The sequence below is a fragment of the Rhamphochromis sp. 'chilingali' genome, assembly GCF_963969265.1.
Source record: "Rhamphochromis sp. 'chilingali' genome assembly, chromosome: 6".
Lineage (NCBI taxonomy): Eukaryota > Metazoa > Chordata > Actinopteri > Cichliformes > Cichlidae > Rhamphochromis > Rhamphochromis sp. 'chilingali'.
Genome location: NC_137933.1, coordinates 15,649,309 through 15,677,165, shown reverse-complemented (window position 1 = coordinate 15,677,165; position 27,857 = coordinate 15,649,309). Strand labels below are relative to the sequence as shown.

Genomic DNA, 27,857 nt, shown 5'->3' with positions numbered 1-27,857 from the left:
ATCTGACAATTTTAGCGATTTTCATAACCCGGATATTCTGTGCTACGCCACATACACAGTTAATTTGGGCACTGTCATGTGATACCTCAGTGATTTCTGTAGCTTGATAACCAATATAGGTAAGATGTAACCTCAAATGTAGAAATTAGGTTTTATTCGTCATTAGCTCATTTGGCTAAAACACTGATGGGCTCATGGTAAGGCATCTGTCCAACTGCCCACAGTTCACAAGACCCCTACAGTACTGGACACAATGACACCTAATGCATCATTACCAAAATTGTGCTCAAGGTCCTATTTGTTGTTTTTTGGGCACTTTTCCATTTCATAGCATAACATCCCTTCCTACTACAAGCTCATCAGATTCTCACTCCTGATGTATCAAAATGAGATTCAAACCATTTAGCAAAGACGTTAACATACTGCTGATAAAATTACGCATGCAAAAATGATAAAGGAAGAACTTAAAATATTGCTTTGCCACACAGTGCATACCACTGGTGTCGTGTTAGGTGGTGATGATCATGGAGGGAGTGGTTGACTCTCACATTAATTAGGCAGGGTTGGGGCTTTCATCAGTAATATGTAATCAATGCTATGACATGCTGATACATTCACGTATTTTCATGCTTTTTGTGTCCATGGTTACTACTGACCACATGATCACATAACACTCCTAAACTCACACACACTTTAATTTGGTGGTGAACGAGATTAACCTTTTACTGGAGGAGACTGTTTGTAAGCAAACTAATTTTAATTCTCATTAATTTGTAGAGCCAACTAATGACACGGAAATTGATAACTTGCTTTCTGTACATCATAAATTACTATTATCTGCGAATTGTGATTGATCATCCACCATAATATCACATTTACAAATAAAATTTTATAGGCTGCAAATTGATGCTGCATCACAAAACATCAGGTTATCAAAACAATTGAAATGCAAATATCTGATGATCCCCTAGGTTGAATTTATGAAGTTTAACCAACTAATTAATGCTTTCAGAATGCTTTTTTTGTTTGTTTTTTTAAATTGGGCGATGTGTCGTAGCGGTAACTATACTTAAACACAGATTCACATAATTTATTTGACAGACTACTTTTAAAATGCCACGATGCCATTTTATTTCACAAGTATATTAAAAACTGTGTACATAGTGCTACAGTACATATTTACCACATTTATCCTTTTACTTGACAGTGAATAAACACAACTTCAAAAGGATTTTACAAAATCAAATAACACACTCATCCGTGATCTTCACCACTGTGTCTGTAATACAGGAGAGATTTCTTACTGCAGGCATCAAGCCAGTTTGTGCGCCATTAACAGCCACACAGAAGTTCATAGTCAGTTTACATAGACAGGCTTAGTAGGAGGTGGTGATACAGTTAAATGCTGTGTTAATTACTGTTCCAGTACATACCAACAATTAACTGGACTTCTTAGTTTTATTATAATGTACTTCATCACTGCAGGACAGCCAAAAATGAAATTTAAAACGCCTAAAAATTTACTGTGTCTAGTAACCATTTAAAAAGTATCATTAGGGTCTAATGAGAAACACCATCAGACCCTTTGGGATGTTTGCGTACCCTGAGAAAACAAAAGTGTCAAACTAATCACTCATGAGTGAAAACGCAGGATTCAACACAAACATAGCTGGAATGGAAAATATTTAACTGTTAAAACACAATACAGTGAAAAGTGAAGTTTAATAAAAACAAAACAAAAACCAACCCTATAAGGTCACATAAAATTGCAATTTTGATGACAAGCATGCCATGAAGTGATTCCTCAGTGTCATTAAAATTTGAATTTACCGTTGTAACATTAGAACCTGACATCTCCAATCATTCTCTTTTCTTTTTTGTGTGTGCAAGTAATTGAATATGTGGAGAAATGCAGACGAGGAGACTCCTGCCTCTTTTCTCCATCTCTGCTAAAACGAGAAAGCTGACGATTACGGTACACACGTGTAACTAAGTGTTACACATAATAAGGAATAATAAGGAATTAAAGGGGGAAAAAGAAAGAAAGAAAGTGGAACATATTCCTTCTTGCTAGGGAATGTCATCTGGGGCAGCTTTCACTCACAGGAAATTTTGGCAAAGCTTTTATGTTTATCTTTTATCTTTACACCATTGTCATTAAGAAAACAAAAAACAACCACACTATAACTGAGAAAACAAAAAGTTGAATATCTTAAAGTATTATTATAGAAATATGCTTATTTTGTAAGGCCACAGCCAGTAGCTAGGCAGCTTTTCTTCATAACTGAATTTTAAGTTAATGTACACCGATTTTAACCTTCATATAGAGTAATAAAGCTAGCCTGTTGCCCTCATCATAGTCCCAAACTAAAATTCCACCCTGCTAGTTCCAGCCTCAAACTGAATTGACAGAGTGGTGTCCTCTTTATTCTACTCTTGGAAGAACGTTGAGATTACAAAACAGACCCACTTCATTATCAGATGCACATAGCCTCAGCCATAATTGGCTTCTGGGTGTAATTACATGTAAGGCTTCTCTGATTCTTCAGAGCTTTAGGAGGACTATACAAATGTTTTGTGATACCCAAACTGAACTGGAACATTCAAACTAAACTCATGCCAAGCTCCCCAAGATGAGTGAAAATTGGTATATTAGAGTCAATAAATAAATCAAAGAATTTTAACCTGGAACTAAGATGTTCCTTTCAAAGGTCTACATGACCACACATTTGGTTCACTGTGCAGGATCAGACCATGTTGGTTTCGGTGTTTGGGCTGCGACTCTGCAGGTCCTGTACTTGATCAAGAACCCAGTTGATGTTCGGTCTCTCCTGAGGATTTGACACCATTATGGAGCTCAGCAGCATCTGCAGACCCTCTGAGTATCTGGGTACAAGACAAATACCAACTTTAGGTTTGATACAGTGCTGTCAAAGGTCTTGAGTTACCCCCTCGCTTCTTTAGATTTTGGTTCCAAGGAGTCAGAATTTCTTGTAAGCTTTTTTCACTCATTTTCAGTCCAGTCCTTGTACCGAGCATTTTCAGAGGAATCTTTTTTGTTTGTTAAGCAACTTCACACTGACATATGAATGATTCAAGCAGAAAAAGGCACCTAACTCAAAGGATGAACTAGTGTCTATAGATAACAGACAACTCGGCACAGAACCCATTCTAAATGGTTATTTTAGGCACTTTGTTAAGAGCAGCATGTCACAACTTTAGTTCAAACTTCAAAAAAGAAAAAAAAAAAGTGTTCACTGAAGCCTAATCAGAAACGGTCTTTGGGGAAGGATGGCTGTCAAGAAGCCATTGTTAAAGAAGGGAATAAACATGGAGAAAATGTTCAGGGTGACCAAATTACACAAGAACTGGACTGAAAATCAGTAGGAACAGGTCTTATTGGGTGATTAATCCAGATTTGATAACTGTGGTTCAAATCTTAGTCAGTGTGTTTGGAGAAGTACAGGTGAGAGGTACAATAGAGTGTCCACACCAATCTATGACGCATGGTGGAGGCTCTATCATGATTCGGGGCTGCATTTCAACCAGTGGTGTTGGAGAACAACATTTGTGAAATTATCAACACAGAAAAGTGAGGTTAGATACACCATACAGTGCCATGAGGAAAGCATCTGGTTGGCAACTGCTTCATTTTTCAGCATGTAAATGATCCTAAAGCTCAAACTTCAACATTACTGAAAAACTATTCCTGAAGACTACTTTTAAAAAAATGACAGAAAGCTTGTCTAAGAGAGTTCAAGCTGTGTTGAAGAATAAAAGGTGGTGATACCAAATCTTGACTTTCAAACTTTTGAAAGAACTTCAAAGAACTGCAATACCTTTTCCTTCCTATGAAAATATGATGAAAGGAGGGGTAGCTTAAGACTTCTACACCGCACTGTAAAGCATGTGCGGTGTTAAGCATGCACAATTTTTATTAACAGTGAAAAGGTTTCCAGGGTGTAGCCAGGCTCACAGCCACATAGCTTTTTTTTTAAAAAATGAAAGAGAAACTAAACTTAGTTTTTTTGTACTACATTTGAGAGGTCAGTGTTGTGTTAGCTTAACTGAACAGTACCAAAGAAAATTCAAGCATACAAAAATCTTGGTAAGGTACCTATTCCTGTTACTATCGGTCCTAAAATCAGTTGCACGCCATTTGAACTGGAACATGCTTTTATTCTCCAGGGCTTCTCAATTCAAAACAACTGTTTTTTCCTACTACTCTGCAAAGCAGTAACACAAACATTTAAATAAATAGGAAACTTTCAAGCTACAGCCTGAAGACTGACCTGCAAGAGGGAGGGATGGATACTGGATTCTGGACAGCCAGAGCAACACTGTCTCCCTTCTGAAATATCAGATCGTACGGCCCTTCCAACATCATCATACAGTAAAGCACACAGCCAAGTGACTGGAACGGTGGGGACAGCAAAGCACAAGAAAGAGGTTTCATCTGTGAGTGACATTTACTGAGAACAAACATACGCAACACAGACAAGCCAAGAGGAAAAAGGTCTACACAGCTTTACCCAGATATCAGTGCGCTCATCTATAATGCAGTGGCTCTCAACATTGAAGAGTTCAGGAGCCCTGTACGAAATGGTGCACCGCTGGGCGGCCCAGTCCTGTATGGTCATGGCTTCTCTGGATCCTTTTACCTGCAATGAAGTCATTTTTATTAAATCCATTGTGGGTTAAGTAGTTTAGGGGCTCTAGCGGTAAGACGTTGGATGGATGTGTTAAAGAACCACAAAGTAGTTTCAGAGACATACAAAAAGCAAATCTAACAATAAAAGCTATGGAAATGTTAAAAGTCACATGTGACATTGCTCATTACACAGTCAATTATGTTTAAAAAGAAAAAAAAAGAAAATCTAGAAAGAAAACAGCTGTGTCCTGAGAAACTAAAGACAAAACCCAGACATTTAGCTGTATAACCTAAATATGAGCTTCACTACTCTGCCATCTAGTGGTGGAGCTCAGCAACATTTAAATTCAATAAAATTGAATTGAATTCAATTAAATAAAAGCCTGAAAATTACTTTTCAGTATAAACAAACACAAAAAAAGTAGTGAGGACGGCACTTTGTTCTTACACATTCAGAGCACAAAAATGCTGTGGTGACCAGTCTCACCTCAGGCTTCAGTTAAACTAAGTCTTTTTTTCCACAAAAAAACCCATAAAGTCACAAATCTTAAAAATCCTTCTTAGACCCTGGATTTTACCTCAATCCTGGCACGGTTCATTGAGCCAAGGTCCATCAGAACTGGCCTGTCATCCTCATCAAGAAGCACATTTGTGGGCTTTATGTCTCTGTCAAATTATAGCACACAGCAGGCATTTAGATGTAGACAACTCTGTCGGGTTAAAAACAAAAAACACAAAAGCAGGTTGACTGTTGCATCAGTCACTCATGCCTGGAGGCCTGTTGCTGACCATCTGGCAACAACCAGTCACTCGGGTAAGCTGTGGGACGTTGGACAAGAAGTAAAAATGCTGTGCAGTCCCACATAAAGAGGAACATCTGGTCACTCGAGCTGAAATTGCCATTTTGATGATAACCAAACTACCTTTAGTTTGTTTTTCAAAAGAAGTACAACTATTTAGACAAATAATCTTGAGACAATGTGCTACATTTTGACTGGTTCTTCAATACATGCACTTTTCTAAAGCCTGGCTTTTAGTCAATGTGTATGAAGGGAAGTATTTTTAGCATAGTCACATTGGGTATAACATTAGTCAGGCTAAAGTTCCAAATTACCAAAAAGTAAGAAGCTTTGCAAATTTTTGTGAAAATGATAGAAACTACAACACAGAAAATGAAAAGGTAGTATATAGTGAGAAATTTGTTTTTCTAAAGTTATTTTTACATTTTGCACAAGAACAATTATTCTGTGAAGTGACATCGTCTGTGTGCATGTGCCATAACTTGTTAAAAATTACTAAAATTGTCAGATATGAGATATACAGATGCTACTGACAACTATTTAGTAAGTTGGCAAGAAAGTTTAAAAGGTTACGTTCAAATATATTGCATTTGAACACGTCCCAGCATTGTAAACGTGTCCCACTTTGACCCACACAAACACTGTGTTTGTCCCATATGTTTGTTGGAATGTGGTCAAGCTATTTGCAGCTGACCATCAATAAAGACAATATGGCAATGAGCTGCAAGACACACAACTGGTTCAACTTATTTAAGTGGTGAAATAATGTTTTTGTTTCTAAATGCATAAGTATTGTGGAGCTTTCTAAAAGATAAAAATTATGGATTTCCCCCCTTTATGGGAGTAATGAATCTGAATATGGCAAAATAATCTGGTATTTCTTTTGAAATGTGTGAAACATGATATGCATGTAGTGCACTCGCTTGTCATTTCTGCACCACCATGCACTGCTGCTGAAAAACTGCATACCCCAAGTCAAAAATAAACAGATCGGAAGTAAGATTAAAGTTTTAATCAAATAATGCATAACAGCACAATGATGTTTATTCTTTTTTTCATATAGTTTCTCATTCAACATCTCAGATGGTTAGGGATTACCTGTGTGCATAGCCTTTGTCGTGAATGGCCTTGAGTCCAGAGCAGATACCACGAAAGATTTGCAAAATTTGTTTTTCAGGCATTGAGCTCCCCTTGTCTCTCAGCTTCTCCAGAACAGACCACAGACTGCCTTTCTGTTTGCATAAGCACGCAAGCATATCAGACCAAGATCATTTCTCTCAAGATTATGCTAATGATAACTGCTGCAAAAACTTACTCTCATATATGGCAGAAGTAGCCGGGCTTCAGTCTTGCCTCCATGATCAACAAAGGAATGTGCAACCAGGCTCAAGACGTTGGGATGGTTAAACATCTGGTGCATCTCCACCTCTGTCTGAGCCTCCTGGCGACCCTCACGGTCATGACATAGGATTCTCTTCAGGGCATAGAAGTGCCCATCCTTTACCCCTTCAACCAGATCAACGAAACTGAACCCACTGAAAAGAGAAAAAGGTTTATCAATGCAAAACTGACTTAAAAGGAAAGGAACAGTGACATGCCATACATACTTGCTTTGGTTTGAACAAAGGAGGTGAAGAAAAGTGTGCATGTAGTGGGTTGGAGTTTGTTGAGACAACTATCAGGGGGATTTATGACAAAAGGATAGCAAATTAATCAAAGTTAAGGTTTGCAAGATGGTAGTGAAACCTGCTATGATGTATGGCTTGGAGCCTGTGATACTGCCCCCCCCCCCAAAAAAAAACACCCACAAAAAGAAACAAAATAAAAACAAAGAGTGGGCAGAGTTGAAGATGCTAAGATTTTCACTGGGAGTGACCTGATTAGACAGGATTAGAAATAAGTAGATCAGAGGGACGGCTTTGGAAACACAGGTAGAAAACAAAGATTGTTTGGACATGCACAGAGGAGGGATAGTAGATATGTGTCAGACAGCAGGAAAAGAGGAAGGCCACAGAGAAGACTCATGGATGTAGTGAAGGAGGATATACAAAGGGTTTGTGTGACAGAGGAAGACTATGGCTAAGGTGAGACAAAGGGAGATAACCACTGTTATCCTAAAAGGGAACAGGTAAAAGAAGAAACTGGAGCCAAAAAGTTTTAATAATCAACAATGCATTAATCCATCTTTCATTGCCTTATGATTTCCCAGCATATCTGAGGTTATAAACTTGATTCGTCCCTGTTAATAAAATAAAATAACAAAGAGAGTGTATAGGATCTGTTTACAAACTAACAACCAGTGCCCATGTTCCCAGTAAGTTGAGATGCGGTCACCAAGTGCAGCTATGAGACTCATGAATGAAGGTCACAGTAATGAGCTACATCGGGATAACTCTTAGAGGATTAATTATTCATTTGTTTCTTTTTCTAATTTAGGATTTGGTGACAAATATAAAATCTTATGATATACTTCTGCGTAGTTAAAGTCATACAGTGTGAAAATGTTTTCTTACCCTTCGTCGAGCTTCTGGACAAAATAATACTTTTTGTTATCAATGGTGATGGAGGCACGGGAGCATACGCACATTGTCTGTCCCATCTTGACTGGTACATTGTCTTAGGGCAAGCTTTTAAAGGGACTGGGAATTTAAAAAACAAACAAACAACAAAAGACAGAAAGTTATCCAAGGGTGACAGAAATGCATAAAGTCTATCAATTGTGTTAACTATGTAAAATAACCGTTACTGGAAGTAATCTAAAAGATATCGGCCGTGTATATAAAACACACTGGGTCTTACAGCGCTAATGAACTGTAACATAAATGTTAGCCAACACAGCATTACATTAACACGTAGCATAGCTGAGGATAGCAAAGCTACAACAGGTAATATTTCACATTAGGGTCAACTTTTAATATTAACTCAAGTCGACCTGTAGCTTTACCTAAATACCTACAAGCTATAAATAACACGCTATGCGATTAAACTCGTTAAGTTCCTTATTCTTACCAGTTTCTGTTTACCAGGTTAGCTCGCTGTCATATTGCTACGTCCATTTTCCTCTTCTTCTATTATCAGAGTGGGAGGGTTGTACTGCTAACAGCGCCAGAAGACGACTAGCGGTGAAATTGAGTGGAGAAAAAAATGGCGGATAACGAGCGTAAAAGGAGGGGTAACACCGACGACAGAGGTGATATGTGTGCTGTTTTATAGTGTATAATATGGTTGAAAAATATAAAGTAGTCAGTGTTAGCTTGATATGCCCCCTGTTTATTAAAACTAAGAAGAGACGTTAGCAGAAGGTGTCTTAAGACAACTTCATGCTAAGTAGATAAGCTTGCTAATGACAAGTTAGCAGTTAATATTGTGTTGACGTTAACCTATTTAGGTGCGTGTCAGATGTACTATTAATTAACAGTTGATAAGCCAAAGGCATCACTCTTTACTACAGTCCACTGTTTTGTTTTTAGCTTCATAACTCGCCGGAATAGCTGGTGTGCTATTAGCTAACTAATGCTAGTTAGCGCTGGCATCTTAGCTTGGGGTTACCTGGTCTTATACATCATGTAGAGTGCTTCAAACACCAAATTCTGATAAGGTTGCGACTTACTACGCACACAGTCGTCACGTGGATTGATAAAGCACCAAATTAAATGGTAGAGTGGTACTTATGTTTCGTTGCTTCATTAATGGCTAGCCATACAGGTAAAGATGATGGATTTAATAACGCCCAGGAAACAGTTGTTCACCTTGGTGAGTTGTCTTGCCTCAAGCAGGGCCGCAGGAGGAGGGAGGCAGAGTGAAAACTAAGCCTGTCTCTTGTAGCACTGTGGGGGGAGAAGGGACCGCAGTCAAACGCACATCCCAGCATCTCACCCACGAAGATGAAGACGAGTCTTCAGCAGACCCACCAGCACCAACCAAAGTCTCCAAAATAGGCTTCAGCATGAGCAGTCAATTGGGGAAGAAAACAAACCCCATATCTATTAAACTGGGAGCACCGGTGAGTATGTGAGACTGTAGACTAACACTGTGCAACGCTGTTATTTAAAAATCTGTACCCTATTAATATAATGGGTGTTGTAACACCCATGAAATTGTTGTACACAGTCTCTGAATAGCATAAAAGTTAGAGCATGGGATTGTAAATGATCATGGCACACTGCTCAGAAAAGTCCTAAAGAGTTTTTAAAAAGTAGTAGTGAAGTTTTTAAAAGTTTTAAAAAGACATGTCATTTGAATCTGGCCACCAGTGTGAAAGGTGTTGAAAGAATAAGGAATTTACCTCATTCAAGATTTGCATGTTGCTGTGTTTATGCTTCCAAAAGACACTGTGACTGCAATCGCAATTTATTACCTTGAGTGAAGTTCTTCAAAATTGTCATTAACAGTCAATAGACCATAAGAATCAAATGACTAGTTTTGGATGATCAGCCATCACTATGACGGTTGCCTCACAAAACACATTTCATCCCTATTTTCTCCATTTTATGAATGTGTTCATATGCATGTTGGTGTTGGTAATATCCAAAATATCAGAGGTCAGTTTCACGTTGACCTTCTGTGTTGTTACATAAACTTCTTTATTCACTGCTATAATTCAGAAGCTGAAGGAAGGATTGTGATTTCTGAGCATGGAGGTGTGATGCTTGATGCTAAGTTGTGGTGTTTTATTTTGTTTTCCTAATTGTCATGTCCCCCAACCTGTTTTTAGAAGCCCAAAGAGACTGCGCCATCACTTCCTGCAAAAAAGCTGGGCCTAGCGTCTGTTTTTAACGAAGATGATGATGTAAGTGTCTGTGCATGCAGGCATGTCACGATCACAAAAAATGCTTGAACAGTAGATGTTCAGAGGCTGATATTAACTTTCTTTTGTCATGTAGAGTGAACCTGAGGAGATGCCTCCAGAAGCAAAGATGAGGATGAAGAACATTGGGAGGTACAGACTGTACTTTACAATTTTGCACTTGGCTTCTGTGGTCAGCTTTGAAATCTTTAATTTCTTTACTTCTGTCACCTTTTTAGGGAAACGCCAACATCTGCAGGACCTAATTCCTTCAACAAGGGCAAACAGGGATTTTCCGATCATCAAAAGCTTTGGGAAAGGAAGCTCAAGTCCCAAGCAGAAAACTTGTAAATAACTACAGCAAATTTTGTCACTACTAGCTAATTTTGTATAGGTTAACCATGTTAAATATCAGTGAAGGCTCAGATAATTAGTCATTAGAGTCCTAGTTTTTCCAACTTCTCTGTGGGTCTGTGATGATGAATACTTTAAGCCTGCTTTGATTGTGACTGAATTTGTTTCCACTTTGAAATACTGGTTGACCTCTGTGTAAAAGGTGTGAACTGGTGATGAAAAGAAATTCCCCAGTATGATGGCTACAATTGTATTTGCTTTTTCAGGTTAATGAAAAAAACAAAACTCTCACCTTACGCCCCACATTTTCCTTTGCTCCTCTCCAAAGCTGGTGAGCAAGTGTGCTGCTTGCTTAATTTCTGTGTAAAAATGTAAATAGGAGTGCCACAGTGTTTTATTTTTAAAATGCCACAAATCAGAGTGTGAGACCTATGCTGTCTTGAGTGTGAAGTACACTAGACATGGCATGAGTTTGTCAGTTCCAGATCCTTGGTTTTCACCGGCTGTGCCACCTCAGTGTTTATGTTATGCTTGCTTTCTTTTACCCATTCAGGCTAATTACTGTAGAAATATGTCTGATTTCATTTTTATGTCCAAAACTAATATGTCTGTAGTTGACCTCTGTGTGAAACCCAGACTGAATGCGGCATGATGTGGATACCAGGGTGCGGGTAACAGTGCTGTTGATATGTTAATCAGGCCCATTTTAAGTTGCACCTCACTGATATACATTGTGCTTTACAGTCTGGGGGAAATCCATCTTAATGAGAAATATGAACTTTGAATTTCTGTGGGTTGAGTGTTCTGTTAACGTCCCCTAATAAATTCAATCAACGTTATGCTGAAATCTGTTTCCATTAAATATTTCCTTTTTTAAAGTGTGTATTTATAAGTCAGTCTTTGTAACATGTGAAACCAGGTACATACTCACGGACACTAATAAAGTCAGTATAGGAGGTGACTATAGTATAGTAGGGCTGAGTTTCGATAATCGATTTTCCAATTAAAATCAATTTCACCTTGAATAAAGCGACATCGATTCATTTCTCACCCGATGGCACGTACACGCCGTTGGGGCTGAAAGCTGACAGCTCACAGATCCTGATGCTGCAGATTGTGTCACTCTCCATCCAAAATTGACTGAACCAGCAGCAAAAGAAGATCCAAACTATGCTTCACATTTCGCTTCACATAAACATCATTGTGAATTTCCTCTTACTTTTGCTTTTTTTGGCTTCTACCACAATAACATCACACTTCCTACACAGCTTTCTCTCTCTGTGTTTTTCAAGAACAGTTTCTCATCTCAAATCTCTTTTTTTTCTGCATTCGTTTGCTTATTACCCACCAGTCTACTGTCGTTTACAGCGGTAGACTGGTTTAAAAAAAAAAAAAGAGACATCCAACAAGAAAGCCTCATTTTTTTATGTTCAATACCAAAGAAATGTAAATTTTTTTAAATTATGCCAAATTGCAAAACGCTTAGCTGTGTCTCTAATAAAACCTCTAACATTGCTCTGCTTCACTTCAGCAGCATTAGGTAATGATCGTATGCTGATTCATGTTTTTTTTTTTTTCGGTTTTTGTTCTACTGCAGAATATTTTTAAGGTTATCTGCTTTAAAGCCAGGCCAGGAAAATCTCCTTCATGTTTTTCTGTGTTTTATCCTCAGTTACTTTGACACAAAGGCATCTGCTGTGATGCTCACACCTCTGATAAAGTCTTATAGGTGTCAGTACTGACAATTGATCAGACTTATAATATTTCTGACTTAGTCAAAATTGACTGAATCGAATCGAATCGTGAGATTATGAAAAAGAATCGAATTGATTCTAGAAATAGGGGCGATACCCAGCCCTATAGTATAGGAGGTGACTCACCCTTTTTTCCCTCCCAAAATGTTAAAATGATAGCTATGAATCTACATCTGTGTCATGGAAATTTCCTTAACGTGTGTTTTTGTTCTGACCTTGAGAATCAAAATACATTATTAAAGCCAGGAAGAATTTATTTTTTTATTGCAGACGCTCAGAAAATAAATATGAATGATAAACTGTGAGCTCTATATAAGAAAAATAAGTACAAAGCAAAACCAAGGTGTTAAACAGTATTTCAAAGTTAAAAAAATACTATGCACAGTATACACATGAAAATATTTCAGGTATCATAAGGATTTCTGGTTTTTTTTATGATGATTTCCGTTGACGTTCTGTGGTTAATTGTGGTTGAATGGCTTTTGCTGAAAGTGCTTGCAACATTTTAATGAAAACTATATTAAGAGAACTTTCACCTTTACAGTACACAGTAAATAAATATAATGTACAGTAAGAAAAGAAGAGTAACCTTATAAATTCTATAGTTTCTTCCAACACCAAAAAAAATCAGTAATGCTACCTCACTGAAACTAGCTTCACTTTGTTTTTGGGCATGGTCTTCCTTAAAGATCTCCAGAAGTTGCTGTGGGAAGGTTCCCCTGACCTCCAATCCAGGCTGGGTAGCACTCCCAAGGCCCTTTGCACAAGTGTGGGCAGGGGGGGATCAGGCTGGATAAGAGATGGCGAGGCTTTAGTGGTCCATAAAAGCAGGAGTTTTAGGACAGAGTTTTGCAGCAAAGCCTAAAAATGTGTAAAAACCCCCAAAACAAAACAATAATGATAAATAAACGATAACAATCTAATTGTTAAGAAATTATAAATATTTTCTTGTTTAAAAAAATTGCACCTTCATCGTAAAAGAAGATTCACACAGCTATTGGTTTCAATTTAAGTCACTGAAGTGATTAAATGAAACTTACAGGATTGTATTCGGGTTGTGCTTCTTGCAAAATGAAAGTTTTCCACTGGCAACTTCTACATAGTCATTATTTGCTAAACATAAGTGTGAAGTTTGGAATTAAAATTGCATGTTTTCATAATGTGTCCAGGGAAAAAATAAAGCTTTAGAAGGTACACTTAACTGCCAAAAGTATTCAATTACCATCAAAACATTTGTTAAAATGAAGTCCACAGCCACAGGTGTATAAAACCAAGCATCTAGGCATGGAGACCGCTTCATCTTCCTCCAAGAGACCTAGAAACACTTATTCATGCCTTAATCACCTCTAGACTGGACTACTGCAATTCACTCTATTTGGGTCCTTAACACTCATCTCTCCATCGCTTGCAGTTAGTCCAAAATGATGCTGCACTTCTTTTAACAGGTGTTAGAATGCATGAACACATCATTCCAGTTTTAGCAAATTTACACTGGCTTCCTGTAAAGTATCGTATTGATTTTAAGATTCTTTTACTTACTTTTAAAGTTTTAAATAATATGGCGCCCAGTTATTTAAACAAACTCCTCAACATGTATGACCCCAAAAGAGGGCTGAGATCACCTAACCAGATGCTCTTAGCACAACCGAGGCCTTGATTGAAGCATAGAGGAGATCGGGCCTTCGTAGCAGCAGCACCCAGACTCTGGAATAATCTGCCAGTGGAGATTCGTACTTCAGAGTCTTCAGTCTTTTAAGTCGCGTCTTAAAACTCACTTTTTTACTTTGGCTTTTAATTCGAGTTCAGTTTGAGTACCTGTTTTATGTTTTTAATGTTAATTCATTGTCTTCTCATTTATCAGTATTTGTTTCTAATTTATCTATATTTGTTTCCTATTGCTTTCTCTTGTTCTTAACTGATTGTGAAGCACTTTGATTAACTGTTAGTTAACCAAAGGGTTAGCTGTTTTTAAATGTGCTATACAAATAAATTTTGAATTGAATTGAATGGAATCTGGAGCTCAGTGAACTCCAGTTCGGTACCGTGATATGATGTGTATAAGAATGTCTTTTATTTATGTATTATTCACATTATTTTATTGTATAATGCCTTAGTGCCACTGGATTTTAGCATGTCTCACACTCAAGCAGTTAGACAGATGGTGGGGGTCTGGTAAGGAAGTTGGGGGGAAGCAGACAACTCCACAGGAAGAGTCTTTTGTGTCTTCGAGGACTCTGGGAGGTAGCAAGGGAGTGTGAACCTTAAGGTGTGAAACAGCTGTGTACTGCCTTTTGTTCCTAGAGAAGGTATTTAACTGAGAGCCATGCAAGGCTCAGAGAGGGACTCTGCTGACCGTCTGCCCCACGGTCATGCATCCTCTCCACCAAGCTTAGTTTTCTGTTCTTTGATTTGATTAAAGAATGTTAGCTACCGCTCACCACTTGTCTGCAGGCTTTATTTAATGGAAAACTTCCGCAATAAGATGATGTCACAAACAGGATGGTCCGTGTGATCGCTGAACAACGGTTCCGTGGACGGGCTGATCACCCCTGAGAGAAAAGGTACCGTTGGGGGGCGTCCAAATTCATGGGCTGCATTTGTAGGCCGATTACGCCACAGCGATGCGACAAAGGCTGCCCAAATTCGTAGACTCCTCCGAATGCAGACAAATGCGTCCTCCTTTTCCACGAATTTTAAGGATGGGTCGGGTGTGTCCTTTATGGCCCACCATATCGCAGAATTCATAGCGTGGATCAGCCAATTCCAGTTTTCAACAATAGCGGCCGCTACTAAGTTTTTAATATTACTCTTATTACTCTTTCTGGGTCACAAAATAAACTTTTAACATATTTTCAGGGGAGAACGTAGCTGTGTAAACTTCAAATATCTACAAAGCTGTTGAAGCAAGTAAGGTGGCCAATTTTTGTATGCGATTGCAGAAGAGATTTAAAACTGTGACCTAGAAGTGTGATTGTGAGAGTCGTTTTTGCCACAGGTTATCCCGGGGGGATCAGTAATCAATGAATTTTAACCTGTCTTACATGTAACAGTCCATCTGGTCTGATTACTACTAGAGATGGACCGATCCGATATTACGTATCGGTATCGGTCCGATACTGACTTAAATTACTGGATCGGATATCGGAGAGAAATTAAAAATGTAATCCGATCCGAAGTATCACAAAATCACCTCACAAAACGCGCTGATTGGCGTAACCCAGCTCTGCGCATCGGAGCAGTATGTGTCACGTGATAGAGCGGCTGTTGTCTGCCAGACCTGTCGGTGGTCTGTTGGAGCATTTGGAGCCTCGCTACATGCTTCCTAACCGCGGCATTTCATCTTGGCGAAAACTATCCCAGAGAAGTAAAGCAAGTGTGTAAGTTCACCCCTGAATGTTTGCATAGTATTTCCACGTTAAGCTTAACAACTGATATATGGATCCACAGCTGGACTGGCCATCGGAGTTCCATATTGAGGTGAAAAGGAAGCGATTTGTCCCATACTTCAGCTAGAATTAAAAAATAGACACAAAGCTGGAGTTATTCTGTCTTTGCTGTGCAGTTGCATCTACTTCTCTCATTCACTCCCCCTTTCTCTCCTGTTATTACTTCAAACATGAAACTGATCAATGATCAGCTGATCGGCTTTTCTGCAGCAAGTCCCGTCTTTCAGCTTGATAAGCTGTTGTTAGAATGTATTTAATATCACTTTCTAGTATCAGCTGAGGTTTGCTGGAGCCACGGCTGTAAAAGCTGCTGGTCATGATATCCGTTTGGATATGTGGTGAGAGGGAAACATGAAGATGAAACCAGGAGATGTCTTTACTGAATCATCAGAGCTGAACAGGTGATGGAGAAACAGGTTTACCTTTTAGGTGACATGAATGAGTTGAAGGGAAGTTATGAACTGTTTCTGAGAGATAACACCAGGATCCTTTTTTAGGTAGCTGACGGCTGGTAACTGTGCAGGGGCGGGTCTAGCAAAGTGTTGCCAGGGGGCCAGGTAGGGCATTAACAGGGGAAGGGGGGCACAAAGAAATATTTTTCTTTGTTATGTCATTTAAAAACTTTGAACAAATAATTATCTGAATCTTACAACAAAAGTGGTCATCTGATTAAATGTATAGAAATCCATTATTGTATATAGTAACTAATAAGTGTAATATACACCCTAGTAAGCTATAGTACGTTTTCCTTTGGGAAGGTACCATCTGTGCAGTCTGCAATTCTGTTGAAGAAAGATGTTGAATCTCTTTAAATATTGTAGAAAAATAATTGATTTCTGTGCATTTGTTTTACACATGCATTAAATTAAAGTTGATTACATCGATTAAGAGCGGGGGGTGGTTCCCTAATATTTTTGCTGGGAGTTGGCAACCCTATTAGTTAGGTAGGTAAGTACTCTATAAAATACCAGAATAGGGAGGATGGTGTAGGTTTAAATTTATTAGATTGATCAGTATTGCTGAACTATAAAATGTTTTGGGTGGAGTGTATTTTTTGCATACAGGTATAACAGAATAGCTTTAGTCCCTTGTTTTTTTAAAACTTGAGTATGAACTTCTGCAAAATGCAGCAAGATATTTATTAAAAACTGTTTTATTGATTACAAAATGCGCTGTATCGGATTCATATCGGTATTGGCAGATATCCAAATTTATGATATCGGAATCGGTATTGGAAAAAAAAAGGTGATATCGTGCCATCTCTAATTACTACAGAAACTATACAAAACAAGAAAAAGTTCTGCTTTGTGAGTATGTAATCCTACCTGAACTCCTGATTCCAGTTCAAACACAGCATTACTGTTGGTGAAGTAGTCATCTGACAGGACACAGATAAGCATTTGGCTTTTCTTTAATGCAAGAACCACGTCATTTGTGTATGCTGTAGAGAAAAAAGAAATTAGGAACCCTTTTGGGAAACATCTCTCACACAGACACAGATATATGATCTTTTAACCTCCTCCAGGAATCACATCCCTCTCCAGTAGACAGAGGCGATACCCCCACTGGTCCTCTAACACTTGGGGCAGCAGCACCTCTAGTGGCTTTTTGGTAGCTTTAACTTCCTCGTTAAGTAGGTCGGTGATACACAGGTCTCCTGTCAACAAAAGAAACTGTTACTTTATGTTTTTTAAAAATGTAATAGGGTGAAAAAAGAATCCTTGCTTTGGCTTACCTTCCTCATCATTAAGAGGTGATCTGGAGGAAATGATCTCACCTCCCAACACTTCTTCTGATGCAGGGCTCCACACATACGACAGAAACACATCAAACTCTTTCTCATCTGGTAGAGGTGTCAAGTTGCGAAAGACAGCGTGAGAAAAAAAATACATATGATAACAGTCTTTCTTTGTGGAGACAAAACAATATATTGACTGCCACTACTACAAAAAGTGACTATTTTAAAGCATTGACACAGCGTTTCAGTTAGCCTATGGATTTAATGCCCATCCTGAAGTAATGCCATGTCCTATAAAGAGGAGAGACAGGTGTGCCAGTCTATGTGCATCTGCATTAACCTCCATTGTGTTTTCCATTTTTAAAGTAGCATCTGTAGATGAGCTGTATCTCCAGCCATTTTACACGCACGATGATTATCAGCCCACCCACCGGCAGGAAGGCTGTAACTAGATACCCAACCAGTGATGGCCATTGCACTGCAAGAAGAAAAAAGCAACAACAAAAGAACAACTTTTAGATTGTATTACGTCTTCAAAGCAGGAGTGACCGACATGGGAAGCTGGATGGGTAGAAGCTGGAAGACAAAACTGAAACAGTTTAACTACACATTAAGCAGACACAGAGCAACCCTCGCGTGCTTTAAGAATTTTGTTTGTGATGAATATGAGTTAAATAGCTTTCTCTTTAGCTTTAGATTGGATTTCATCACATTTTTTGCTTGTTTGGTGATTAGTTTTTTTGGTTTTTTTTTGCAAAAATATTGTCTATTGCAGCAGACCACAACAGTGACTAAAGCACAGTGGTATAACAGTGTTATTACACATATATTCTGACTAAAACATGAACACATGAAGTAACAATAAGAACATTATTACCTTTAATTTTCCTTTTCAGCTTGATTGTGGCGCTGATGTTTCCAAATGTATTACTGGCGATGCAGGTGTACGTGTACGTCAAGTGATGTGGTGTCACCTCATTTATCGTAGCTACCTGTATGACCTCGTACTCTTGCGTGTACTTTTTCAAAGACTTCTGTCTGCATTACAGAAATGATGTTGAGAGCTTTGCATGCTACATGAATGGATTTTATAACATTAGTAGTAAGGGACTGATGCAACTTACTTACTGTCTAGTAGAGTCATGTTACCATCATTATTCATGTACCACTCTATCTTTGGTGAAAAATTTAGTTCAAAAGGAAAAAGTGCCTTACATAAGAATGTGTAAGGCTGGCCTAAATTGAGTGGAGGAGAAAAAAAGCCATTAAAAGCAGGTCACTAGAAGTGACACAAACAACTAATGGGCTGCTTGATTTTGTGTGTTCACTTCCTGTACATGTTTTTCTTTAAAATAAGTTTTTCAGAATGATGTAACTAATCACCAATTTCCACTTCCTTTGGCTCATTATCAACAGGAATCCTGGGAGGACTGCGTGATGGCGGTGCTGTGAAGGCGATTGGAAATAAAGTCAGAAATGTGTACCTAATTTACTACAGAAACAGTCATACACATATAGATCTGAGCTCTACTTTGAAACAGCCACTACAACAATTCAAATGACTCCTTGCAATCTGTGTATATCAAGACATACCGACACCTTAAAATTCAGCAAGAAACAAGCAGAAATAAGCCAAGATGCAGGCAGCTCTGTCAGGCTGATTTTTGCATCACAACACTTGTCAGCAAGCTACAGAGGGGCTCAGAGCACAGTATGTTTTAACTGTAACAGCACTAACTTATAGCTAGCTGCATACCCAGAGCTCTTTTATAAGACAAATCTACAGATAAATGAAATGTACTATCACCATATGTATTTGCATGCATTCTAAGTTGTTCTTACACAGGAAAGCAATGATAGCAACAACCACACAAACAGTTAACCACTTAACCACCTACTGTGGGTTAGGCCCTGTGGTATTCAGTTTCTGAGCAGCATATGAACCAAATAATATTTTTTGGTAGAGTGTGTAATGTACAAATTGAGTCTGGGATGTAAATGGTTTTCTTATAGGGCAGTGGCATTCAGGTGTCCCTTGTGTAATTGTATATTTCTTGAAATTGGATTGGAATATGGATGAAATGCCATTGCATCAGTGTAAATGAATACACTAATGACATACTGGTGAAAGAACAAATTTGTCTGACCTGGCCTAGAAAAAAAATATTATTGCAATTTATAGAATCTGACTTTTCAAAAGTGTGTTAAAATGGATGCTTAAATTTGGGACATCTGTTTGACGTGCAAATGTGTAAATGAGTACGTACAGACATTAGATCTTGCAAGATATGGCCATGCTGTTTTATCCGGTAGTATGCGCTGGCCTACTTTAGTATTACTTTTTTATCTTATTAGACTGTAGTATCAGATTTCTAATTGGCCAAACTATCTATTAAAAGCAAGTAAGAGGACGCACATAACTTTGTCTTATATACATACATACATGTGTGTATATATATATATATATATATATATATGTAAATCTTTTTGCATTTTTTTTGTTTGCTAGCCTTTAGTGGCACAATCTTTTGCAAGACGACTGCAATAAATAACCTAACAAAACAAAACAGAAAGATGCAAGTTGTGTAACCAATGTGTTTTCTTCCACTGAGTTACATTATGTAAGGATTATAATAAAGCATTATATTAAAATTCCCTTTTTAATAACCTTTAAGAGTGGTGCTGCAGCTGACATGAAGCATGGTATTGGAGCTTTCAGAAAAAAAAACTGTTGTGAATAAAACAATTGGTGCAACTGGTTATGAGTTTAACTTCACAGTTTAGCAATTAAACTGGGAAGCTGGAAGGATGGAAACTGTGACATTAAACTGAGCAGGGCGATAAGATAAGCTCTGTGTGTGATGTCTGCTGTTTTGCAAGTGCACTATAAGAGATCAATGTGGACACTCAAGTGTACAATAGCAAGAGTACAACAAGATAAGACAAGACACTGTTGGGAAACAACACGCATTCGCCATCAAAATAAAAGACGTGCACCAGATAAGAAGTTGCAACGCGCATTTGCGTACATATAAAAGCCACTGTTTTTGTCTGCTAGAGTGGGATTTTCACGGGATATTCTGCACCATATCTCTGTGCGTTCATCTTTTATTTGAAGCCAGCTCACCTCCTGCAACCACTTTTCCGAGAATACGTGCTTCTTTTGTGGTTCGGACTCCTTCTTACATTTATTTGGAGGTGGAGGAACACCAAAGTAATTGCTTAAAGGAGCTTGCTTCTTCGACATCTTTAAGAATTCTAAACAAATGTCTGTCCTCCTCCAGAAAATCTTATGTACGCAAACGCGCGTTGCAACTTCTTATCTGGTGTGCGTCTTGTATTTTGACAGCGAATGCGCACCTGTGGACCACTTATGTGCACCCCTGTTAATAGCTATGGATCACATAGCAATAGCAGGAAGCAGGAATAGTGCAGTCGCTGAATGTTAATAGCTAGACTATGTATAGAGCATTAACCAGATAAAACATCTGGCAGCTATTGATGCTGTGCCAATCAGTGTTTCAGTGCAGAAATGTTTTAGTGAATAAATGAAAGCTTAAAGATGCTGGTGTTGAGGCTCATGATTTTAAGCGGAAGAATTATGGGCGAAAATGAATGTTGTGATTGGTAGCTGCACTGAGATGCGCAGAAAGGACGAGAAGTCTGTGCAACTGTGTATGTATGAATTGGACTATGTAATTTTAAATGCCCAGCAGTTAGGTGAAGATTAACAACCCTAGAGTTACAGTTAGGTCAATACCACACAACTTTTTGTAGTTTTGCTTGTTTTTTTGCCTGCTGTTCACTATTACAGTGGATTTTAAAATCAAACAGCCAAAATGCTATTGAAGTGCAGTTTCAGCTTTAATTTAAGGACTTTGACAAATGTGTTACACAAACTGTTTCGGAATTACAGCCATTGTTATACATATTCCCATACTGTTTTTTCTCATATTTGGATGCTGTTCACTGGAACTCTTAGTGTGCAGTCCAAAGAGGTGCAAATGAAGGAGGCCATCATGTTGAGTCTTAATCATGTGCCAAAAACCAGTATGGTAGATTGTAAAAAAAAATAAATAAAAATGAATGCACTGGCCAGTTCAGCAACACCAAAACATCCTAAAGACCATTGAAGACAACTAAAGTTCTTGATCACAGAAGTTTTAACTTGGTTAAGACAAACAAACAAAAAATTTAAAAAAACTTTCGCAACATCCAGCTAAATTAAGAACTTTGTCAAGAAGGTAGGCATATCACTGACATCTACATTCAAGAAATTGCCTCATGAATGTGCGTACAAAGAGATTACAAAAAGTCGCAATCCACCGATTGCATTTAAGAACAGGAAGGCCAAATTAGACAGGCAGAAAACTTCATGATCCAAAGCATACTGCATTATGTGTCAGAAAAGGTGGTGCAAATGGTTACGGGCATGTATGGCTGTGAGTAGAAAAGGTAATTAGTGTTTACTGATCATGTGACTGCTCGTAGAAGTAGCAGGATGAAGTGTACAGGGCTATACTCTTTCTCTGTACTCTGCTCAGGTTAAGCCAAATGATACAAAACTGATTAAACTCCACATTACAGTGCAAATGGATAATGATGGAAAGCATAGTGCAAAAACAGAGATGGGATACTATTTAAGTCAGTCAGCTGATCTGTAATCCCAACAGAGCATGCTTTGTAGTAACTGAAGAGAGAGACCCCAAACGAGCAGCACCCAAATATTATTATATTCATATTTACAAGCATCCTGTTTGTTGCGAAGAGCTCATGATTTTAAGTGGACGTAATCTTGGGCGGAAGTGATTGGACTAAGTGCAGAAAGTGTATGTATGAATTGGACTATCAACAGTCTTTGTGGATATGCACATTCTACAAACTGCCTGTGAGAAGCTGGAGACATTTCTCCTAAAAAACACAGTGCAGCTGCTCATGTTTGCATTAGCTTTAAGTTAGCATCACTGCACACACGGGTGTCAGCTCATTAGCTGAGTGGCTAAATATGTAGAAACTGTGAATATTCATCAGTTAGTTAAGAGATGCCAAGACAACCTAGAGTGCATGTGATACTAATACGGAGCCCGCACCATCTTTGGATGTCTGCCGATCACTCTTCATTCCTTGAACTGACTGAGAGACTAGAAGCTAGAGGTGCAGAGACTTTTACTGCCAGATATCTTCCAACAGCGAGTTCTTTTCCTCATCATGCTCTTCCAACAGCATAAAGACTGCAAGTTCGGCATTATAGGGTACAATATTTTATGTATTTTTTCATCTTTGAGTGAAGTGACCATCACGTTTTGGGCCACACTGCTCCCAAGCATCACTTCAGGCCTGCAACAAGTTTTCATTTCTGTTGGTGTTATTTTATTTTAACATATGCTGGCTTGAGTGTGTGCACAGAGAGAGTGTGGACCCCCCTTTGTGTTACTGAAGTTGAATTTGAGTTATCCAAATGACCATACCAAACATAATGAGACATTTTAAAGTAATTGTAACCCGGCATTTTACACAATTCTCTGTTTTAGTTTTCAAGATAATTTAATTCAACTCAATTGTTTCTGAAACTGGTCCGAGTCATTTTATTTCCTTAGTTACTAAGGTTGGGGCATTTGATGACTAAGTGTTACATTAGCGATTTGTAAGTGTACTAAATTTGTTACTTTTACAATACCTGCATTTGATAGTTTTAAATAGGTATCCTAGTATTTTAAAGTTAGTTTTGATCCTCTTTAAATAGGGGGTTATTTATTAAAAAAAAAAAAAATGCTGTAATTTACAGCTAATCTAAAAATATTGATTATTAAGCCCCTTGAATTAAAGCTGAAGGTCTGTATTTCAGTTTCATCTTGATTGATTTTAAAATCCACTGTGGTAGCACAAAGAAAAATGACACAAATTTGTCATCATCCCAAACAATTATGGTCCTAACTGTATGCTACTGTGTTTGCTCAAAATTGGTGGTACTTACAGGGAGTGCAGAATTATTAGGCAAGTTGTATTTTTGAGGAATAATTTTATTATTGAACAACAACCATGTTCTCAATGAACCCAAAAAACTCATTAATATCAAAGCTGAATGTTTTTGGAAGTAGTTTTTAGTTTGTTTTTAGTTTTAGCTATTTTAGGGGGATATCTGTGTGTGCAGGTGACTATTACTGTGCATAATTATTAGGCTACTTATCAAAAAAACAAATATATACCCATTTCAATTATTTATTTTCACCAGTGAAACCAATATAACATCTCCACATTCACAAATATACATCTCTGACATTCAAAAACAAAACAAAAACAAATCAGCGACCAATATAGCCACCTTTCTTTGCAAGGACACTCAAAAGCCTGCCATCCATGGATTCTGTCAGTGTTTTGATCTGTTCACCATCAACATTGCGTGCAGCAGCAACCACAGCCTCCCAGACACTGTTCAGAGAGGTGTACTGTTTTCCCTCCTTGTAAATCTCACATTTGATGATGGACCACAGGTTCTCAATGGGGTTCAGATCAGGTGAACAAGGTGGCCATGTCATTAGTTTTTCTTCTTTTATACCCTTTCCTGCCAGCCACGCTGTGGAGTACTTGGACGCGTGTGATGGAGCATTGTCCTGCATGAAAATCATGTTTTTCTTGAAGGATGCAGACTTCTTCCTGTACCACTGCTTGAAGAAGGTGTCTTCCAGAAACTGGCAGTAGGACTGGGAGTTGAGCTTGACTCCATCCTCAACCCGAAAAGGCCCCACAAGCTCATCTTTGATGATACCAGCCCAAACCAGTACTCCACCTCCACCTTGCTGGCGTCTGAGTCGGACTGGAGCTCTCTGCCCTTTACCAATCCAGCCACGGGCCCATCCGTCTGGCCCATCAAGACTCACTCTCATTTCATCAGTCCATAAAACCTTAGAAAAACCAGTCTTGAGATATTTCTTGGCCCAGTCTTGACGTTTCAGCTTGTGTGTCTTGTTCAGTGGTGGTCGTCTTTCAGCCTTTCTTACCTTGGCCATGTCTCTTAGTATTGCACACCTTGTGCTTTTGGGCACTCCAGTGATGTTGCAGCTCTGAAATATGGCCAAACTGGTGGCAAGTGGCATCTTGGCAGCTGCACGCTTGACTTTTCTCAGTTCATGGGCAGTTATTTTGCGCCTTGGTTTTTCCACACGCTTCTTGCGACCCTGTTGACTATTTTGAATGAAACGCTTGATTGTTCGATGATCACGCTTCAGAAGCTTTGCAATTTTGAGACTGCTGCATCCCTCTGCAAGATATCTCACTATTTTTGACTTTTCTGAGCCTGTCAAGTCCTTCTTTTGACCCATTTTGCCAAAGGAAAGGACATTGCCAAATAATTATGCACACCTGATATAGGGTGTTGATGTCATTAGACCACACCCCTTCTCATTACAGAGATGCACATCACCTAATATGATTAATTGGTAGTAGGCTTTCGAGCCTATACAGCTTGGAGTAAGACAACATGCATGAAGAGGATGATGTGGACAAAATACTCATTTGCCTAATAATTCTGCACTCCCTGTATATATATCATGAACTTTTAACCATAGTGATAATATCTTGATCATATAAGAAAACAAAAATACACATACATATGAGAACATGAAGACAGCACTTACGTATAACTATGACCTCAACCCCCGTCCTCAAAGTCCATGTCACTCCTCCCTCAATTATTTGTGTGTGACAGAAAAATACTCCATCATCCTTTTCATGGACTGGTTCGAGATATAACACCTCTCTGACTTCCCGGGACGGCCTGTGTTGGTCTGAAACCTTCTTTTTATTCTGTAAGAAAGCACACTTGTTTTGCTGTGATTTCAATGTTTAGATTGTGAAGTGGTTACTACTATCTTGTATGGAACTCACCTTGTACCAAGTGACATTTGTGTTGTTACTACAGCCGAAGCCTGGGCAGGAGATTTGACCACCAGCACACACAACCAGGATTTTAATGCTTTCATTACGCCAAAGGCATCTCATTTTCTCCACTTGCAGACGGAAGAACAGCTTGTTGCCACTGGATAGCAGCGACACGAACATGTAACAGAAATTTGTGAAGCAGCAAGTCATTTACACTCATTGAAAACAATTTATTTTGCATTTGAAGATAGATTTAAAAAAAGGTTTTAAACAAGTTTTGATTAAATTACTGCACTCAATGAACTGGGCCGCATTCAGATTTGTGAAAGGTACTATAAATGTGAAGTTTCATTGACTAATGATAACATTTAAACATCTCAGAGGTGTGATTCACACTTTGACACTTTTAAAGTGAAAACAGGTTTCGCATTCTCATGTGTATATCTGTTAGTGGCTGAGAAGAGGTGTCTTGCTGAAACACCTACGGTGAAAATGATGAGGGTGAAACCCACAGACATCTTTCTATGCTAATAAACTTCAATCTGACATAAGATGACCACTGACAGGAAAAGTGAATAACACTGATTATCACTTCATCTGTTAGTGGGTGGGATATGTTAGGGAGCAACAGTTTGTCCTCAAAATTGATGTTAAAAGCAGGAAAAATGGTCAAGAGTAAGGATTTGAGTGAGTCTGGCAAGAGCCAAAGTGTGATGGCTAGACGACTGGGTTAGAGCATCTCCCAACCTGCAGCTCGTGTGGAATCACTGGTAAAACCAGCGACAGGGTCCTGGTCAGAAGAAGTCGAGTCAACAGAGGCAGTGTGATGCATTTGGATATGTTTTGCTGGGAAACATTGGATCCTGTCATCCATGTGGATGTTATTTTGACACGTACCACCTAACTAAGCAGTGTTGCAGACCATGTACACCCATCTGGGGTGGCTGTAGCTCAGGTGGCAGAGCAGGTCAGCCACTAATCAGAAGGTCGGTGGTTCGATCCCAGGCTGCCTCCTGGCTGCATGCCAAATATCCTTGGGCAAGATACTAACCCCGTGTTTGCCTACTGGTGGTGGTCAGAGGGCCCGGTGGCGCCTGTGTCCAGCAGCCTCGCCTCTGTCAGTGCGCCCCAGGGCAGCTGTGGCTACAATGTAGCTTGCTATCGCCAGTGTGTGAATGTGTGTGTGAATGGGTGAATGACTGAATGTAGTGTAAAGCGCTTTGGGGTCCTATGGACTAGAAAAGCGCTATACAAATGCAGGCCATTTACCATCTGTGGGATGTGCTTGAAAAAAAAAACAGTCCAATCATTGTAGGCCTTACCTCATAACTTACAGGACTTATATAAAGACTGTGACTAAAAAGAGAATGACAAGACAAGATCCATTAATTAAGTTGTGCAGAAAGGTGGGATGATTTGCAGTGTGATCCACTCAGAGGGAGTCATAGTTTAGATTTCTAAATTATGACTTAAAAATAAAGTTAGTAAAATAAACCAAATGTCAGACAACACTGCCAGATACCACAACCCACCTTCAGGGGTTTAGAGGAATCCATGCCCTGGTGGGTCAGGGAAGGGATTCCTTGATTAAACAGTGATTTTTAGTAACATTTGGCATTTTGTGCTATTTTTATCTGAGTCCTCGTTAGGGTCTCTATGGGCAAGAGAAACAATTACAGCAGCAAAAAACAAAAAACTGTTCCGGGGTGCAGTGTCTTTAAACATACCTAAAATAGGAACAATATATCACTGTATACAACATATCAGTACTTGAACTTAGCATTATTTACTTTGTGAAACATGAATAATTTCCAGAATGCTTAGCTTCAGCTATAAACAGTTTTCCACAGTCTAGGAATTGCTCTTCATTTCCTCCTCCTTCAGCACTGGAACTTGTACTCTTCATATCCACCATCTTTGAACAGTTACAGTATGGCATCGTAAAGTTTTGTCCCTCCGCAGCTTTGTAGTGCTTCTGAAGATCTGGACACACAGATGAGTCGTGTTGTTGTCATATTTCAATCTAAAATAGTCACTCTTCACACTTCCTCTAAAAAAAATACAACATTTTAAAACACTTCTGCTGTAATGTATGATTTACAATTTGTATTATGATAAATACCTGATTTGTTTGTTTGATGATTTGCTTCACAGTATCCCTTCAAGGAAAGGTGTAGAAAAAACAGGAAATATGCAGTTTCCATGCTGCGTCTTCGAATCCGAGAAAGCCGGTTGTTGGTGTCAGGCGTCGCAGTGATGGAGTTCTTAGTATTGCCTACTTTTCATGTTCTTTCTTCTTCTTTGGTGGAAAATCTTGCGGTTGAAGCAATTCACAGGACATATGTTGCAGCATGTGGTGTCATACAATTTCCTGTTTAGTTACACCCGAACATCATTTCACTGGAACTCACTCTAATATGTGAGTTCCTGCTACTTCTTAGCCACTTCCT

At 38.7% G+C, this 27,857-nt stretch overlaps 3 protein-coding genes across 4 annotated transcripts; 1 reads left to right on the top strand and 2 right to left on the bottom strand.

The window, feature by feature from the left end:
- Window positions 1–1,106: 1,106 nt before the first annotated feature.
- stk16 (serine/threonine kinase 16) lies at window positions 1,107–8,567 on the bottom strand. The gene is made up of 8 exons (XM_080884840.1): window positions 8,461–8,567; window positions 7,965–8,090; window positions 6,767–6,986; window positions 6,550–6,683; window positions 5,230–5,317; window positions 4,533–4,661; window positions 4,293–4,414; window positions 1,107–2,886 (listed from the first exon to the last, which is right to left on the bottom strand). Exons 2-8 carry the CDS (start codon window positions 8,048–8,050, stop codon window positions 2,748–2,750), a joined length of 918 nt encoding a protein of 305 aa, XP_080740966.1. The 5' UTR covers window positions 8,051–8,090; window positions 8,461–8,567; the 3' UTR covers window positions 1,107–2,747.
- On the top strand, window positions 8,535–11,430 carry pcnp (PEST proteolytic signal containing nuclear protein). Of its 2 annotated transcripts, none has more exons than XM_080884842.1 (5): window positions 8,535–8,641; window positions 9,228–9,454; window positions 10,166–10,240; window positions 10,335–10,390; window positions 10,477–11,430. In XM_080884842.1, exons 1-5 carry the CDS (start codon window positions 8,596–8,598, stop codon window positions 10,586–10,588), a joined length of 516 nt encoding a protein of 171 aa, XP_080740968.1. In that variant the 5' UTR covers window positions 8,535–8,595; the 3' UTR covers window positions 10,589–11,430. The 2 variants fall into 2 exon arrangements, with proteins under 2 accessions (XP_080740968.1, XP_080740967.1); XM_080884841.1 differs by having other exon boundaries at window positions 8,557–8,641; window positions 9,225–9,454.
- A 1,551-nt stretch (window positions 11,431–12,981) lies between these two features.
- Window positions 12,982–27,611, bottom strand: LOC308398471 (interleukin-18 receptor accessory protein-like; the record flags this gene model as incomplete). Its single annotated transcript, XM_080885131.1, has 12 exons — window positions 12,982–13,206; window positions 17,117–17,232; window positions 17,308–17,448; window positions 17,527–17,634; window positions 17,870–18,007; window positions 18,407–18,567; window positions 18,654–18,765; window positions 18,913–18,975; window positions 25,164–25,332; window positions 25,414–25,564; window positions 27,198–27,390; window positions 27,530–27,611. The coding sequence occupies 12 exons, from the start codon at window positions 27,609–27,611 to the stop codon at window positions 12,982–12,984; spliced, it is 1,659 nt and encodes a 552-aa protein (XP_080741257.1).
- Window positions 27,612–27,857: the final 246 nt, after the last annotated feature.